Source organism: Hemicordylus capensis, chromosome 2, assembly GCF_027244095.1.
Source record: "Hemicordylus capensis ecotype Gifberg chromosome 2, rHemCap1.1.pri, whole genome shotgun sequence".
Lineage (NCBI taxonomy): Eukaryota > Metazoa > Chordata > Lepidosauria > Squamata > Cordylidae > Hemicordylus > Hemicordylus capensis.
In genome coordinates this window covers 225,826,226-225,844,899 of record NC_069658.1, presented here as the reverse complement: position 1 = coordinate 225,844,899, position 18,674 = coordinate 225,826,226, and the positions used below count along the sequence as shown (strand labels likewise).

General features: G+C 42.7%; 1 protein-coding gene across 1 annotated transcript in view; it reads left to right on the top strand.

Moving 5' to 3' along the window:
• Window positions 1–18,674, top strand: part of TBK1 (TANK binding kinase 1) — a 39,088-nt gene that overhangs the window by 17,982 nt on the left and 2,432 nt on the right. The window contains exons 7-20 of the mRNA XM_053296084.1: window positions 2,305–2,415; window positions 3,532–3,711; window positions 3,889–4,085; window positions 6,311–6,369; window positions 7,411–7,502; window positions 8,552–8,653; window positions 9,540–9,618; window positions 11,343–11,464; window positions 11,570–11,646; window positions 11,764–11,803; window positions 14,067–14,168; window positions 14,273–14,369; window positions 16,278–16,384; window positions 17,522–17,593. Coding sequence (XP_053152059.1) covers window positions 2,305–2,415; window positions 3,532–3,711; window positions 3,889–4,085; window positions 6,311–6,369; window positions 7,411–7,502; window positions 8,552–8,653; window positions 9,540–9,618; window positions 11,343–11,464; window positions 11,570–11,646; window positions 11,764–11,803; window positions 14,067–14,168; window positions 14,273–14,369; window positions 16,278–16,384; window positions 17,522–17,593 — 1,437 coding nt within the window. The remainder of the gene's footprint in view (window positions 1–2,304; window positions 2,416–3,531; window positions 3,712–3,888; window positions 4,086–6,310; window positions 6,370–7,410; window positions 7,503–8,551; window positions 8,654–9,539; window positions 9,619–11,342; window positions 11,465–11,569; window positions 11,647–11,763; window positions 11,804–14,066; window positions 14,169–14,272; window positions 14,370–16,277; window positions 16,385–17,521; window positions 17,594–18,674) is intronic.

The window sequence follows — 18,674 nt, the reverse complement described above, 5'->3', positions numbered from 1 at the left end:
CTGAGCCACAAGGGCAGAGGCGCGAAGCGTAAGGAGTCCCCTTGAACCTTCCCTTAAAAACAGCTGTTGGAAGAACATTAAGACATGCGAGAGTCAAGGCACGCCTAAATTTAGGAAATGTTATATTACTTAGGTAATCAGTGGGCTTAAGATTGAAGAGTTGGTTACCTATTTACAAACCTCTAGGTATTTTGGAGGCTTCAACCTGTAGGTCAGTATTGATTATTCACTGTTTAATGACCTTCATAGCTGTGGTAAAGCCCATCCTAGCAAGTTCTTCAAGTGGAATCCCATAAAGTTGAGATTTTATTTTGAGCGACCGTTTCCATTTTGAATCAGAGGAGTCGGTCATAGTGAGAGGGACTAATCCCCCTTGTAAGAACTTCAATTTTAACCAGAATAGGAAAATATATTTCCAGTAAACCGATTCCAAAGTATAAAGGCCTGCCTCCCATCTAATAGTGGCATTTGAAACACTATTTGGGACCTGGAATATGGATCTTAAGAAATTTTGTCTATATGGCCTCCAGAGGTGAAAAATTGCAAAAAGGGCCCAATTGTGCACCATACATAAGCTGTGGGTGTACTTTAGCTGCCAAGAATTTAATGACAGCAGGTATATATGCAGCGCCCTTCATGAAATAAAAAGATCTAATTGAGTTGGCCAATTGTTGGGCATTCTGTATGGCATAGTTCAGGTGGGCCTGACGGCCTCCCAAAGCATGGAAAACTATACCAAGATATTTAAATATTTTAACTTGTTCATATTCCAGTTGCTTCATATTCTACTCCAATTGGTAGACCAGCTCTCCCTGGAAGAAAAACACCATGTTGAGGCTTGTTTTTCCAACAAAACAGGCCTCAAAATGGTGTTTGAATCACCCGAATCGATTCGGATGATTCATCAAGACAGACAGCCAAACTGGCTATTTTCAACAAATAAATTTGATGGCTCTGCGATTCGATTCAATCTTAAATTGAATCACAGAATTTGATTCGTGCACACCCCTACTCTCCATCACACAACTGGATTTTTTCAAGAGTAGTCTTGTGCAGCTGCACACATGTTCTGTTAAACTGTGTACTGAAATTCAAGCAGTATGTTAGGCACTGTGCTGATGCTGTGGGGGGTTGCATGATGCTTGGGGTCATATTTATGGGAGGCACAATGGGCTTCAGAGGAAAGGAGAGACTGATGAAAATCGCTTTGCCACATAATGTTGGTACAGTGTCGGCGAGTTTCTGTAACGTAGGACTGGACAACTTAGGCCCTTCTGCAGGTGCTGGACTACATTTCCCATTATTCTTGTCTATTGGTCGCTGTGGATGATGGGAGCTGTAGTCCAAAAACAACTGGAGGGCCAATGTTATGCAGCCCTGCTCTAAAACTCTAAAAAAAATTTGCTCTAAACCCATTTGTTTTTAATTGTGTTTATCATGTTGTGAACCGCCCTGAGCCGTATCGGAAGGGCAGTATATAAATCTAATAAATAAATAAATAATAAAACAACTCAAGGCTTTTATTGTTAAGAACAAGTGGTGATATCTTTTAATATCAAGAAACCTGGGAAGTATTGAAAATCTGCCAGTTAAGAAAATTGATGAAATTGATTGCCAGGAAATCTAGGACCAGCAAACGGAAGTAATTTTTCACACAACGCATATTCCACTTGTGGAATTCTCTGCCACAAGATGTGGTAACATCCAACAACCTGGATGGCTTTAAGAGGGGTTTGGATAACTTCATGGAGGAGAGGTCTATCAGTGGCTACTAGAGAGAGGGCTACAGGCCACCTCCAGCCTCAAAGGCAGGATGCCCCTGAGTACCAGTTGCAGAGGAGTAACAGCAGGAGAGAGGGCATCCCCTCAACTCCTGCCTGTGGCTTCCAGAAGCATCTGGTGGGCCACTGTGCAAAACAAGATGCTGGACTAGATGAACCTTCTTGGGCCTGATCCAGTAGGGCTGTTCTTGTGATCTTAAGAGGATGTGGCTGTATTCCTGCACAACACTTTGGTCACAGATTTGGAATACATGTTGCTTTGGATCCTAAGATGTGTGTATATGGTACTTCACTCATGCATTGGGGCTTTTCTGCCTCTTCCTCCTTGCCCTTCCTAAAGGGAGGGACCCTCTAGAACAAGGTGTGGGACGCTGTAGCAGGAAGAAGGGAGCAGTAGAAAGGGGGGGGGGGGGCCTTGTACAAGTAGAAGTGCACAAGCACTTTTGGAACTAATCCATTAACTTTATTAGAGAATTTACTGTATTTCTGGGTGACCGTGTGCCTATTTTCCTGTATCTCCAAGGTATAAAATTATAACTGGTAAGCTTTCTGGTGCAATATCTGGAGTTCAAAAAGCAGAAAATGGCCCAATTGAGTGGAGTCGGGACATGCCCATTTCCTGCAGTCTTTCCAAGTAAGTGCCATCAAACTGTTAACTTGCTTAAGCAACTTTTATCTGAGTGAGTTTTGTCCCCCTACATTCCTTGCTTGGAGTCTGCCTGGGATCAGTAATTTTTAGCTCCATTTGTGCTTGCAGAATAAGAACAGTTGCACTCCTCCTTTCCTACTCCACCTCGCTCTCCACCAGCCCCGCGTGCCAAAGATTTGCGAGGTCGCAGGGGAAGGAGTGCAGCAGTGGTGAGAGGAAGGAGAAATGCCTCTGCTCGAGAGCGTGGGGTGGGGAGGAGAGGAGAGAAACTGTGGTGGTGGCAGGAGGAGGGAAGGACCCAAACAGCCAGCCAGCCGCAGCAAGTGGGGAGGAACGTGCTGCCTTGGCATATGGGGGTGGGGGGCAGGGAGAAACAGAGACCGGTAAATGGAGCTCTGCGGATTGGCAATGAACTCTCTTCCTTTTTTTCTCTCTCCTCTCCTCTGTTCCTATACAGTGTCTCTCTTTCTTTCCTCCGCTTCTCTCTGTCTCGAGAAACTTGTGTATGCTGAAGTCGCAGTAGGAGAGATCGCCTACAAAAATCCAGTCACATATACACTTAAAACCATGTTAGACAAAGTTGGGAAGGGCTGACTCTACTGGCTCCTGATTTTCCCCAGTCCCTCTTATTGTTCCTGTCGTGCCAAGCAGAAGAATTTCTGCATGAGGATCTGGAGATTGTTTACGTGTGCTTCATTTGGCAGTAATATCTCACTGACCAGGACTGCACAGTCCCAAACACACTTTGACGAGGTGCATATAGGGTTGGTACCGAGATCCTGGTTATGATCTCAGATAGTAAAACATGGTTTGTTTATTTAAAGTAGTTATCCTGTCCCTCCAGCACAATGCTGCTTTGAGCAGTGATGAAATCAGTGCACATCTAGGGAATGTTTTCCTTCCTCTAAGCGCAACGGACAGTGGGAATTGCATTAATCAGCTGCATCCTTTGCTCCTGCCTGTCCTAGCTAGCCATCTTGATGCCATTGGCAGGGGCACTATACATAAACATTATTCATGATTGGGCAGAGAGAGAAAAAACAAAATGCCATATTTATTCAGAATTAAACTTTAACATCTTTTCCCCCCATGTAACTTTAGGGGCCTGCAAGTACTGCTAACTCCTGTTCTTGCCAATATTCTTGAAGCTGATCAAGAGAAATGCTGGGGATTTGATCAGTTTTTTGCGGAGACAAGCAGCATACTCCATCGAATCATTATTCATGTTTTCTCTCTGCAGCAAATGACTGCACACAAAATTTACATTCCCAATCATTATACGTAAGTATTGTTGAATTTTGACATTTGTCATTCTTACTTGTGATCTCTGATAGGCACAGGTTGCCTATGAACAGAATAGCTCTCATTTAATTCTGGATTCCCCCCACCCCCCATTACCATAATTTTAACTGCATTCAGGGTAATTTCCTAAATACGATTTTTTTTTCCTTTTAACAGTGCTACCGCATTTCATGACTTGGTTTACAAACAGACAAAAATAGCTTCACACAATCAAGAACTGATCTATGAAGGAAGGCATTTAGTGCTAGAGCCTAGTCGATTGGTACAAGCTTTCCCCAAAACTACTGAAGAAAATCCCATCATTGTCATTAGCAGGGAGCCTGTCGGCATCGTTGGTCTAGTCTATGAAGAAAGTATGATGGAATCTCTTCTATTTATTTATTTTTACTTGAAATGTCAAGAGTGCTAGATATTTTTGAAAATGATATTTCTAATTGGGGATCCACAAATTTAGGCTTAGCACACTAGCCAGCCGTTATTTCTGGTCGCCACCAATCCCCTCTCTTCCCTCAGATTCTTTTCCAGCACAGATGGAGGTCTTAGGAGAGAAGCGGGTATTCTGTCATTTGCACTGGGGTTGGAGATGGCAAGAAACAGTGGGAGCTCCCTCTGACTGCTCAGAAAGGATGCCAGCTCTTTTCTTACCTTCTCAAAAGAGGCAGTGGAAATGAGACCTCTGATCAGGAGATTTGGGTGGTTCTGTGTGTCGTCCTTGCCAGAAGGCTGTGGCTGCTCGCCACTGGTGAGCTGGCAAGTGGATCGATCGGTAGATGCCTGTTTCCAATAAAGCTAACTTCTAAATACATACAATATGATTTAGAAAAACGTCCGTATTTGCCATTACATTCATGTAACTATCAAACCTAGAAATATGGTTTTCAGATGTTAAGTCTCTTGGCTCGTATCTAACCAAATAAGTGACTTTACTTTTAGCCATGAGCACATACTAATCTGCTGTAATCTTGGGTCCAGTTTAGTGTGTGCAGATCACACTGAAACAATTAGAGTGAAGATTGGTGAAGTTGGGCTTTGGATAATTACTAGTAGCAGGTTTCTAAATTTGCACCTTTCTGGAAAATGGTCTTTAGAGCACATGCCAACTCACAACTTTAAAACTGCATTAATCTATTTACAACTAAAAGTTCATTTGAATGGACATTTACACTGAAAGTCAATTTTTGAATAGTTATTCAGTTGCTTGTCTTTTTACTTTACAAATTGAACTGAGGAGTTTAGGATGCAACTGACCACTGCTGCACCAATGCATTCGTCTCAGATGGGCTTATGCAACAGTAGTGCTTGAACCATGCTGGGGAGGAGAGCTGGCCTTGCAGTAGCAAGAATCAGTTATCCCCTTTGCTAAGCCAGGTATGCCTTGGTTTGCATTTGGATGAGAGACTACATGTGAAAGCTGTAAGATATTCCTCTTAAGGACTGTGGCTGTAGCTCAGTGGAAGAGCATCTGTGTGCACAAGGTCCCAGGTTTAGGCCCTGCAAGCATCTCCAGGTGAGGCTGAGAAAGACTCCTGCCTGAAACTTTGGACAGCCGCTGCCAGTCATTGTAGACCATACTGAGCTAGATCGACCAAAATGGTCTGACTCTTCCATAATATCACAAAAAATCTTTAAACCTTTTAGCAGAAAATACAATTTGTGTTTCTTTCTTGGAAAAAGTTATTCCATACAATTTGAATTCCACCATTTAAGGCAGCAGCATCCTGTGTTCTCAAATAAAGTGGTTTGTGATTTTTGCTGCAATCTTGTGCATATCCTCTCTAGGAGCAAGCTCCACTGTACACAGTGAGACTTAAATCAGACTGAAAATGCATAGTATTTTGATGCTAGTTTTTTGCAAATGGTTTTATAAATACCTTCAAAATGGTATATCTTGCTTCTCTAAAACAATTTGGCTTTACAGAATAAATAACATAACTTCAACTGCATTCCTTTTTTTTAAACATATTTTTTATTAAAGTATAACACAAGCATTTTTCCATTCCAAATGGAGTGCAAGATCTAAGGATATAAGAAGCTGCCTTATTTTGAGACAGACCCTTGGTCCATCTAGGTCAGTACTGTGTACACTGACTGGCAGCAGCTCTCCAAGGTTTCTGGCAGGAGTCTCTCCCAGCCCTACCTGGAGATGCTGCCAGGGATTGAATCTGGGACCTTCTGCATGCAAAGCCGATGCTCTACCACTGGGCTACAGCCCATCTCCTCCCTGTTAGTGACAGCAAAACCTGTTCCGTAAATGGAAACTTCAGTGTTGTCGTGGTTTAGGAAACAATGACCTGCAGTGTTGCTATGGTACAGGAAATCTTTTTTATTTCCTAATAATGGAAGCAAACCACACACACGTAGCATATTGGCTGGGGGAAAAAATTCCTACATATTGGAACTGTCCAGTTCACGAAAAAAATCTTGTTGCTCAACCTGTAAAACAGAAAATGCTTTTCATTTACTGAGAGTCTTTAAAAACAGCACCTGTAATCATTTTCTTATGTGTATTCTCTGAATTTTTCTTGAGTGTACGCTGACAAAAATACATAATTTTTAAAAAATAAATCTTATGTTCCAGTTTTACTTCCAAAGGTCCATCAACGTTATGACTTGGACAGTGACGCCAGTATGGCAAAAGTGAGTATTAAACTATGACTGTGTAATGGAACTGTTGCTTCGAAGGGAAATATATGGATGATATTGAATTTAAATCATGTAGGATAGAATTATGTGCACAACTTTTAATGGTGATTTCTCTTGCAAAAGGGCAAAAATATAATTGAATATCACATGTGTTATATAATTTAAAATTTGTTATTAGATTAGATTCAGGATTTCTGAAGGGAAAATCAGTAAAATTTCAAGAAGAGCAGAACTTTAATAAAGAGTTAGTTCAGGAGATATCCTAAAGCTACATTTATGGAGTCTTCCCTTCTATCCATGTATAGGATCCCAGCTATAGTATGTTATTTATTTTTACATGTATATCCTCTTTTCCAACAAGCACAGAGCAGTATATATAGTTATGTTAATCCTTACAAAAACCCTATGGGGTAGGTTAGGCTTAGAGATAAGTGACTTTCCCAGTTACCCAGTGAGTTTCATGGCTGAACAGGGATTTGAACTTGGGTCTCTGGCCCTAGTCCCACTCTCTAACTCAGGGAGTTGCAGTTCAACCTTGGCTCTCCAGCTGTTGTTGAACTGCAACTCCCATTATCCCCTGCTACAATTATGGCTCTGATGCTTGCTGGCTCTTCACCAGCTAGTATTTGACCGACTTCTCTGTATCCTATGTGGTTTCCCCCACCCCATCCATACGATGCAAGATCCCCAAAGTGGTGTTAGCACTTTTTGGCTCTCAGGTGGTCAGAAGGCCACATCGTAAATCACTGATCTAAAGCTTAAAAAAATCTTCGTTTTAAGTTTGTCTTTGTGACAAGCATATTAATAATAATAAACTTTGTTAGCCAGCCCATAACAAATTGTTCTCTGGGTGGCTTACAAATTACATATTGATCAGTATTCCCTCCTAACTTGGGAAGTAACCATTTCATAGTGTTGCCTTCATCCTAAAATGTTCCGCTTGCATTACTAAAAGCCTTAATTCAGTCAGTTCACTTGCAGCAAACTGTAGTGTAGCATAGTCCTCATGCTGATGAATTTTACTTTGTTTTTCAGGCGGTGACTGGTGTTGTATGTTACGCCTGCAGAGTGTCCCGTGCTTTACTGCTTTACCAAGAACTCATGCGAAAGGGAATTCGATGGCTTATGTGAGTATTGTTATGTGATTGCTTGACATCATTACTAACCCTGAATATTAGCAAGTTGGGAGCCTGCAGTGATGGGATGAGATCACTTCACACAATAGAGATGGAATAATTTAGCTTCAGGATTTCCTGCTAAGGGGACACTCTCTCGCTCGCTCTCTGTAACCATTACAATAAACTATTTTCTATTAACTTCACTGAAATCCATCTGAGTTTTTAAAAGATTGTATAATTTACTAAGTGTTTTCCTAACTGGCTTGATATTTGAAAGTGCCAAAGTGGTGGGCAAAGTCTTGAACGTTGGTGAGGGAGATCTGAGTTCAAATCCTGGATCAGCCATGAAACACACCGGGTGACCTTGGGCTGATCACCATCACCTAGCCTAACCTGTGTTACAGTTGCCCCACAACTTCCCTATTCTCTCCTCCCCACAGCAGCCTCTGCACCTCCTTGAAAAGCCTCATTTGAGGGTTGAGGGCCCTGCAGGAGGAGGGGGTGAACCTGCTGGATGGTGCCTACCCCCGATTTCAGCAGATACCCCCTTGCACCCCATCCAACCCCCTTCTTTACAATCTCTTGATCCTTCAGAGATGCTTCAGGGTCTGGCACGGGGCTCTATTTGGAAATAAAGAGTGGGGAAGTCCTGTTCTGTGATCTTCCTTCCACTCTTGCCACTCAAGATGCAGCCCATGAAAGTAAGCCACACACAGTTCAAGGGGCCAGATTTCCTAGTGAAGCCGCTTACGGTTGCAGCCTTGATCTCTATATACTGACAATGATTTGGACAACGATTTACAATTCTTTTTGCTATCAACACTTTTTTATTGAAAGGCACAGTTCTTTTGAGTTGGTTGGTGAAAGGATCTATTAGTTATCTTACCTGGCAAGATCATGGAAAATGTGAGGTTTTTAATGGCAGCATATATGTACTAATATATATGTACAGTGTGTGTGTGTGTGTGTGTGTGTGTGTGTGTGTACACACAGACACACATACTCTCTCTCTCTCTCTAAATATATATGTACTAATGCAGTTGGTATACTTTCCCCAGTGAAATAACCAAGGAAGAGTACAATGAAACAATGCACAAAAAGACAGAGGTAGTTCTGAAGCTGGACTTTTGCAACAGAAATATAGAGAAAGCTGGAAAAATGTGAGTAGAAATCTTGCTTTTAGAATAAATATTTTGGGAAAGTCTGCTTTTTGTGTGTGTTTCAAATTTATGATAGTGGTATTTAAGTAATGCTTAACTGGTTGAGGTTAAGTAAATGATTTTAATAGACACTGTAAGTGGGAGCTTAGTCCTTCAGAAAAATCAGGAAAAGTCTCCCATGGATTGTGTGAATATGATTGTGCACATTAGGCTTGCTTCTTACCGTGATGGTGCTTAACATTTGCAGCCATAGGGCACGATGCCGCTGGACTTGACATGGTAATAAAACCTTATAGAAATATCTTCCCCAAGGTCCTGTTCTATGCATGCCTAGCTGTGATGGTGCAGAACAATTTGTGCCTGAGAAGCTCCAGCAGGATCCGGGGCTTGGTCAGTCGGTCTTGCTGTGCTTTCAGCTGCAGCCCAGGTACCCTGAAGCAGCTCCGCTGACTGCAATTTTAGCAGACATTGTGGCACTGAAGAGACATTTCCTCATTACTGTCACAGCCATCCTGCAATTCCTTTAAAAAACAAACATTCCCCACCATGATACTATAACTGGTCAACTTCAGCTCAGTGCCGAACTCTAGTTAAAAATTAAAGATTGTGCGCCCTTTGGGGACAGGGGACCATTTTTTTCCATTTTTATTAGGCTTGTTCGCACGACAGCTGGCAAGGTAGGCCCAGCCTGAGTAGGAAATCCGGGCAAGCTCCCAATATTCGGCTGTGTGTTTGCAAACATAGAAGTAGGAAGCAGGGAGAATGATCCTGTGCGAGGTTGCAGCTGGGTGGGACAAGTGGGCCCTATCCAGATTCTGTCTCTAGCTTTTTACTGGGGCTTACTCAGTTGGCTTACACCATGTCTGTGTTCGCATTTTCTGAACAGATACCAGAATTTGCTGCAGATCAATTTGGCACCTTCAGAAGTGGAGAAAATTTCAGACATACACTCAAAACTGTTACGGGTAAGCGTCTTGTATTACAACCGTGTAGTGCTCCAGGTGAGGCCTTGGCTGCTGCTTGGCCTTTGTTGTTGTTGGTTTTTGTAAAGCAAAATCCACTGCATTTTTAGCTGGTTTGCAGAGGAGTCGTAGGGCTCCTTTAGGGATGATATTTTCCAATATGGGCACATACTGGGGTGAGAGGGAGAGAGTAGGGTACTGTCATACGAAAATAATGTCTATTTTGCCATAGACACTATTCATTTAGTTTTATTTACTGCCCATCCAAAAATGACTAAGGGCGGGTCACAGTTAAAAATAAAACAGTTTAAATTATTAAAGTAAAACAAAATGCAGCCATTTAAAATGTTAACATGAAATTTGTTTAAAAACCATTAAGACTGCTTGAATATGATTAAAAGTCAGGCTGAAGAGGTGGGTCTTTATGACTCTCTTGAAGGCCTCCAGGAATGATAAGCCTCTCATACCTATGGGGAGCGTGTTGCACTAAGGGCAGCAACTGAGAAGACCCAATCCTTCTCTGTGTTACAAGCAGCAGTGTGCATGTGGCAATATATCTCAGTCTCACTAGATGTACTCTGAATCCAATTCCCAAATGAGGTATCGGACAAAATCTTAAAATGAATCTTTAAGGAAGAAATTTTTCACAAAATACCAAGTCGCATCTCCACTGAATATGAATATCCACTTGGGAAGGATATCCACTTCAAACTGGATTTTACAATATCTGGTGGCGCTGTGGTTTGACGTTTGGTATTTTATATATGTACTAGTATTTGTAAGCCCGTTTTAATAACGGGCTCTAGTGGGGGGGGATGCTCTTGGAGCCCAAGTCCCTACGGGGAGAGTGGAGAAGGGGAGGCTGCCGCAGCTCACCGTGGGTATAGATGTTGCCCGCCGCCACCTCACCTGCACTGTTGCTGCCGCGGCGGCCGCCATCGGGGCCAGTCGCCCCGCCGCAGCCACCGCCACCTCAGCCCGCACTCTCCTCTGGCGTTGGCAGCGGCCGCTTCTCCTCGGCCCGCCGCTTCTCCTCCTCCCGGTCCTCTTGCCGTGGCGGCCGCCGCCGCCATCGGAGCCAGTCGCCCTGCCGCGGCCACCGCCACCTCGCCAGCACTCTTCTCCGTTTCTCCTGCTCCAACATGGCCACCCGTGTCTGGGCGGCCATATCTTTTTGGGCCGATCTGGGCATGCGCTCTGCGCATGCCCAGAACGGCCCAAAAAGACACGGGCAGCACGGCTGCACACTTTAGCCTTTTATGATATAGGATTGCCATGAAGATTTTCCTGTGATTTTTGTATACACTCCACTTGAAAAAGATATTCATCTCATGTGAGAACTGAATTCTGTCATATTCATATTGAGATAAGACTCGGGATTTTAGGATCACCTTACTATTTAATGGACTGAGATATTTCTTTAGGAAACTTTGGACCTTTTAGTATACAAGAACTGGAATCTAAATGGGTCTTTATTTGACTTCTGGTTTATAAAAATATATATAGCCATTTTGTTGCTTTGATATTCAATATTTGCATCATAGCTTGTATATTAATGAGTTGTGTTGGGTATTTTAATAATTTGTAGGGTTCCTTGTTTGATCTGATTGTTACTGCTAGAAAATCCTATAGCACCTGGTGTTGTGTTCTTTACACAAGTATCCTAACGTACTTGATATTTCAGTTGTCCTTTTTGCTGTAAGGCTTCATTTGTTATATTCATGCAGCTTTCTAGTTCACGGGGAACTTTGGAAGCTAATCTTCAGGATATTAAAAGCAAACTCTCTCCCGGTGGCCTGCTAGATGATGATTGGGCTAGCCAGGAAGGCACACATCCAAAAGACAGAAAGTAAGTGACACTTTTTAATATTAAGAGCTTAATCTGTAATTTTTTAAAAAAAAAACACCTGCTATTTGTGTTTTTATATCATTACTTTTTCCTGCTTCTTTCTAGCCCGGAAAGGTTACAAGTACTACTGAATTCTATAACAGATATTTACTACCAATTCAAAAAAGACAAAGCAGAACGCAGTAAGAATTCTTTTTGTCTATCTTTGACTGAGTTTCAGATTATCATGAAGAAAGCATTGCTAAATCTATTATATTAGCTAAGCGTTCCTTATCCAATTTCATTTAACTTTTCTTTAGGGCTACCTTATAATGAGGAACAAATACACAAATTTGACAAGTAAGTGCTTATATTATAAAGCAAGATGCTTTTGAATGAACAGTTCTTATGTCCTTCTACAACAGAAATGGGGAGCAAGAGTTATTACATATACCCCTGAAAACGTTTTACAACCTGCTGATACTCATTAGGTCCCTGAGAATTGCAGTGTTTAAGTAAAACAAATAAAAATGCCAACTGCTGCATAGCAGAGTGGGGAAATGGGTTGCGACTATGAGGCCAATACTTTGTGAGTTCAGACCCTCAGTGTGTATGCACAAGCACAGTGGAGAAAGTGACTGTAGTTGTGGGGCCAGCATTTACATGCTCATGATTTCTAGTGTGTGCTGAAGTGTACAATGGAGAGAAGTGAGTTTGATGACTGTGAGGTCAGAAAACATCATCTCCTGGTCTCCACTATGTCAGTCAGCTGGGCTGCCCATTAATTGGCAACTGCGTCAGGGGCCTGTTGATAGCACTTATGTAGCGTTTTTGAGAGCCAGCGTGGTGCTGTGTGTAGAATGTTGGACTAGGACCAGGGGGTTCAAATCCCCGTTCAGCCATGAAACTCTCTGGGTGCCTCTGAGCCAATTGCTTCTCCCTTAGCCTAACCTCTTTCGCAGGGTTTTTGTGGGGATAAACATAACTATGTACACTGTTCTGAGCTTCCTGGAGGAAGAATGGGATAAAAATGTAAATAAAAATGTGAGAAGTAAAGAACAAGCACTGGAGAGATCCAGCTACATGCACCATTGTCTGTTCCATGGTAGAGGTTTATAAAATTATGCATAGAGTAGAGAAAGTGGACAGAAGGAAATTTTTCTCCCTCTCTTGCAACACTAGCACCCGAGTCATCCTATAAAACTGGTTCACAGCTGGTTCAGAATGCTCCCACAATGATGCTCGTGGGTGCTAGTTGCTTCACGAATATTACACCCATCTTGCGTCAGCTTGATTGGCTACCGGTCCACTTCCAAGCTAGATTCAAGGTGCTGGTATTGACCTTTAAAGCCCTACACTGCTTGGGGCCGGGGTACCTGTCGGACCGCATTCGCCCATATGACTGCTGGGGCCCTCTGATCATCATCTCAGGCCCTGCTCATGACCCCGCTAATAACAGAGATCTGGTTGGTGGGGGCTAGAGACAGGGCCTTTTCGATTGTGGTCCCTCGGCTTTGGAACTCCCTCGCTGAAGAGCTTCGCCATGCTCCCTCCCTCAGTGTTTTTTAAAAACATCTTAAAACTCACCTCTTTAAGGAGGCTTTTTAATATCATTATTATTTTGTTATATCTAGTAGGTTCTTTAGCTTCTTTAGCTTTTTAAAATTTTCAGTTTTAATTTGAACCTAATAATTGTTTTTAAACTGACTTTTTAAAAAATTAATTGTATTACTTGTATCTGTGTCTAGCTTATTGTTCTAAGCCGCCCCGAGCAGTATTGCACTGGAGGGGCGGGGCATAAATATTTTAAATAAATAAATAATAAAACTGTATTGCCAACAAGGGTTTTGCCACTAAAACATCTTTTGTGAAGGGATCGAATACTTATTTCCCTCACTACAATGCAAATCCATCGCTGACTTTTGGGCACTGGGCTTTTGAGGATTTGTTTGTTGTTATTCCGTCTCTCACAGCTACAATAAACCTACAATTCCAATTATAGCCTGGTCATTTCTGTGTCAGAGGGCAAACGGACAAAATCAGCAGGGGATCAAATACTTATTTCCCTCACTGTTAATACCAAGTTGGAGGGGAGCAAAAGCAAGAGAGAGGCCATGGCCCTCAGCTCTTGCCTGTGGGCTTCTCGGAGGCATCTGGTGGGCCACTGAGTGAAACAGGCTGCTGGACTAGATAGGCTTGATCCACGAGGGCTCTTCTTATGTTCCTATTTCACTACTGTTGACCCCTCCTTACCTGTTGGTCCTCTCCAGGGAACTCTGCTTGTTTAGAGTGTAGCATAGTTGCAGAGCATGGATTGGATTTTACCCTTTATGTTCTAGCCCTCATAGAGATAATGTAGAGAGATAATCGGAGGTGGGTGGAGGTGTGGATAACAAAAACAGGTAGAAGAGTAAAAATAAAAAAACACTGAAAAGCCAAATTAACTGTTATGCAACTTGCAGGATTTCTATATCTACACATCGAGATTTTTCAAAAACTATAATAAGTTAATCACGTTTGAGAGCAATTTAAGTCTAGCACACAATTTTATTTTTTCCATTTCTGACTGGTGGACTATCTGGAAAGGTAGAGCAATATACTGATTATCCTCTTTGTGTTGCAGACAGAAGCTCTTTATCCATGCCACAAAAGCCATGACTCTCTTCAAGGAAGAATGTGTCAGCAAGTATGAAATCTTTTTGGACAAGGCAGAGGAATGGATGAGGCAAGATTTCTCCCCCACCCACCCCTGTACAGTATTTAATCCTCTAAGAGAGGTGAACATGAATTTAAAAGATTTTTCTAAAATGATTGGTTCTTCTTTTCCAGGAAGATGCTCCTTTTAAGGAAACACTTGCTGTCTCTCCGGGCCCTGTGCGTTGATATTGAAAAAGAGGTGTCCAAATACCAGGGCTACGTGAACGAGGTAAAAGGTGTCTGTGTAAGAATACTATGTTGGGGTCTAGAGACAGGGGTCGTCATTGCTCGGCGGTAGCCCCATGGAGGGACCCCTGATGATCCCTGAGACACCTTCTCTGTCTGTAGTCAAGTGTGGACACACACATTCACTAAAAAACCAAAATCGCTTCATAATGAAAAGCTCCCCCCCTGCCCTGCCGAGGATTAGACTAGGAAGCTATAGTGCTTCATGGAATGGGTGTAATTTTTAAAAATAATTAGAAATGGAAAAGTGGGACCTGCAACAAAAGGTTTTAGCGTACTCCTAGTCCAGAGAGGGCTCCATCCCGCTGGGAACAGGAGCGATATGGTGATGTAGAGGCCTCGTTTGAAAGGAAAGATTATCAATGGCTCCCAGCCTTAGTGGCTATAGACGACCTCCAGGTTCAGAGGTAGGGTGCCTCTGAATACCAGTTGCAGGGGAGCAACAGCAGGAGAGGGGGCTTGCCTTCCTCTCCTAGTTGTGTGACTTCCCAAAGCATCTGGTGGGCCACTGTGGGAAACAGGATGCTGGACTAGATGGGCCTTTTAGGAGCTGGTCTTGCAGCAGAGAGCTTAAATTGTTCCTGTCGCTAAGCAGGGTCCAATCTGGTTTGCATTTGGATGGGTGACTACATGTGACTACATGTCTGCTGTAAGCTATTCCCCATAAGTGGTGGGGCTGTAGATCAGTGGTAGAGCGACTGTTTTACATGCAGAAGATCCCAGGTTCACTCCCTGGCAGCATCTCCAGGTAGGACTGGGAGGAACTCCTGCCTAAAACCATGGAGACTTGCTGCCTGTCAGTGCAGACAGTACTCAGCTAGATGGACCAAGTTCCTGTGTTCCAAGTTCCTCTTCTTATGTTTGGTGGGGGAGAAGGACTGCTTCCCTCCACCCCCTCATGTTCCCTTGGGGCCTTCCTTTGCTGTGTTGTATACTAGTGGAGAGTCAGTATTGCTATATAGTGCTGGAGAGGATGAGGTTTTTTGAAAGTTGGAAATAAAGAGGGGTTCTACTCCCCCCCCTTCTTCTTCTTCTTGAAATATCCTCTGACTTCACAGCAGTGTTCCCTGTAATAGGGATTACAGGCGTTGACTACAAGTCCTGTCATCCCCAGTCAAAAGCCATTGCAGGCATCCCTCCAGTGGCTGTTGTTGGTGTCTTTCTTATGTTTCTTTTTTAGACTGTGAGCCCTTTGGGGACAAGCAGCCATTTAATTAATTAATTTCTGTATGTAAGCCACTTTGGGAACTTTGGTTGAAAAGCGGTATATAAATACTCGTCAGATTTGTAGTGAAGAACATCTGGGAATCCTTCTTACCACGAATACTCCTTTGCAGCTTTCTTTAAAAAAAGAAAAGAAATTACTGATACCTTGGCTCAAAAGCCTTCAGCTTTTTGTAAGTCCTGTAAACTCATGAAGCCCTATTATATTTTGGTTTCTATAGTGTGTGTGTGTGTGTGCATGTGTGCGTGCGTGTGTGTGTGTGTGTGTGTGTGTGTGTGTGTGTGTGTTACATATATACATGGAAGAAGAGTGGGATATAAAATGTAAAATAAATAATTTTTTTAAAGGAACGTTTTTCTCAAAGTTCTAACTTTACTGTGACACTTTTTATTTTTAGTTCTCAAATTGCCAATGAAATAGTCACTTAAAGTATTTTCTCTCTTTTGTTCTTTGATTGGGTGCCCCACCCATGGTGTCCCTGCATTCACTCGTGTGTGTGTGTGTGTGTGTGTGTGTGTGTGTGCGCGCGCATACACACACACACTCCTCATTTCCAAATTGATAGGTTCTGAGGCTCCAGGGTTTGCTATTAAGAGTGATGATATGAGATGATTGCTATGTGTTTGGTTTTGTAACTCACTTGGTTTCGTCATATATTTTTTGCAGTTACAAGAAACTTTGCCACCTAAAATGTTTGCAGCTTCCAGTGGGATAAAACATGCAATTAACCCAGTCTATCCAAGTTCAAACACCTTGGTAGAAATGACCCTTGGGTAAGAGTTGCTCACCTCAGTGAATATGATGCTTGTACCCACTTCCTACAGAATTACAATTGGGTTAGAACTTCAAAGCCTTTTTAAGGTGCCTTTTTAAAATTAAGATAAACATTTGTTTTGGCTGTTAGAGAAAGTAGGAAAGGTTCCTGTGAGTTCGTGTCAGGATGCTATGCTGGTTCCGCAGCAGCTAGGGCGAGCCTGACCCCAGCTTGTGGGGTCCCAGAATGCTGCCTGAGACAGGCCAAGCTGAGGCAGGGGTCAGAGGACTCGGGACTCAGTTGGGAGCTGGTATGGGAGGCTGGAGATGGGATCTTGGCCTCTTGCGAGAATTGCAAGGCTTACCAGGGATTATTTAAGTACTGGGCTTTGTCATGAAATAGGCAAGGAGGCTGCAGTGCATGAGAAGTCTATGCAAGCTGGTGGAGACAGGGATGCAGCACTGATAACCTCCCCCTGCTCCCTAGCATCATCCATCCCCAGCTGGCCACAATCAGGCAGTGGGACATTAGAAAAGGGCCATGGCCATTTCAGCACCTGGGACATCACAGTCTGGAAACAAATGGTTCAATTTAATTGGTGCAGCTTTTGCTGCACGAGCAGCCTAATAACATAAAAACAAGTTTGGCACACAGAGGTCATTTATCAGACCAACTCGTATTGCTGACCAGCTATTCTTCAGGGGAGAAAGCAGGCAGGAAACAGGTTATTATTAATAGAGTAAGGAGGCAGGGCCAATTGAGTGATTCTACCTCATCAGTAGAGGACCCTTAAAGTTTAGTTGCTCTGACAGGAGAACGCGGTCTCTGTTCTCCTGAGGCCACAGACTCATCCGGATAGCTTTATTTTATTTTCAATCTTTGGGTTCAGCTGAACAAGGAAGTTGGTCCTAGCTTGCATGTTCCCAGAAAATGCATCACTATAGCACCCGTTTCTTATTCTCTGCTCAGCTTTTCTTTTAGTACTGCCACTGTTGTGTTCTGTGCATATAGATGCAGGACACTGGAATCTCTAGCTTTGAATAGTCTCATTATAAGGAGGTCTTTATTTGGGCACATTTAGAAATGTATTTTGCGGAATAGCCTTTATGAGATACTATTTGAAAAAAGTAACAGGAAATGGTTTTCCCCCTCATAGTATGAAGAAACTGAAAGAAGAAATGGAGGGTGTTGTTAAAGAACTGACTGAGAATAATCACCTTTTAGAAAGGCAAGTAGGCATTTTAATGAACCTTATTTGGAATGTGCATATTGGATGGATGAATTGAAGGAGCTGTGTATATATTCTGAGAATATATTCTTGCACAAACGGAGTGTGGACGTGCTGCCTGCCTTGTAAGTCAGTGTTTCAAGTTGACTAAAGCCCCCATTATATCTATGTGGTCGCTAAGAGCTGACACCGACTTGAAAAAGACCCACACAGGGAGCCCCACCCCAACAAGAACTCTTTCTTGCATCTGCCCAAAACAAAATCTGTTTGTTCATGTGCTGGGTCCATACATCTTGACCATCAGTACCATCTCAGGATGAATGCTCATAGTGATTTTTAGCAACATCTACTCCTGTTAGAGATGGAAAACAGACAGCTTTCTGTGTTATCCCTACTTTTTTCTTCCTTCCTCCAAACATTTAGGGTAAAATTGCAGTCATTTTTTGAGCAGAAGAAAGGGTTAGCGTAGGATTAGGTTCAGGTTAGGGTAACAATTGCACTCTTTCCATGGAATAATCTTTGGAGGACATTCCTGCCAATTTCCATTCCTCTGACAACACTGATTAAATGTTATATAGTTTTTCTTTAAAAAAAAAAAAAAACATGTAAAAGCTTTTAAAACTCCATTGCAAATTTGGCTGCTGCAGGCCTGCTAGGACAATAAAAGCATGAGAACACACTGAAAGCTTGATAGTATTGCCATGCTATCACCTTTCTTCCATCTCCAGGAGTGTAGACAATGTCAACAATCACAAAGCATATTCGTCCTCCCCAGATGGTACTGACCACCCCAGCGGGCTCATGTACTATATAAGGTGTAGAAAAATGGTTTTAATGGAAAAGATATTTGCAGAGTATCAGCTAGGGTTGCCACAGTCCAGGAATCAGACATCCTATCCAGGATGTAGGAAAAGTGTCATCTCGGATACGAAAGTCCAGGAACTTGAGTTGGAAGATTGCTTTAATGGATTTTACCCATATTTTTCTGGTGCTTCTCTCCAAGCATTGTAGCTACATGGTGTCAGTGCTTAAAAGTCCCGTATCCGTACCCTTTCTCTGGCATCAGAGTTGCTGACTTAGG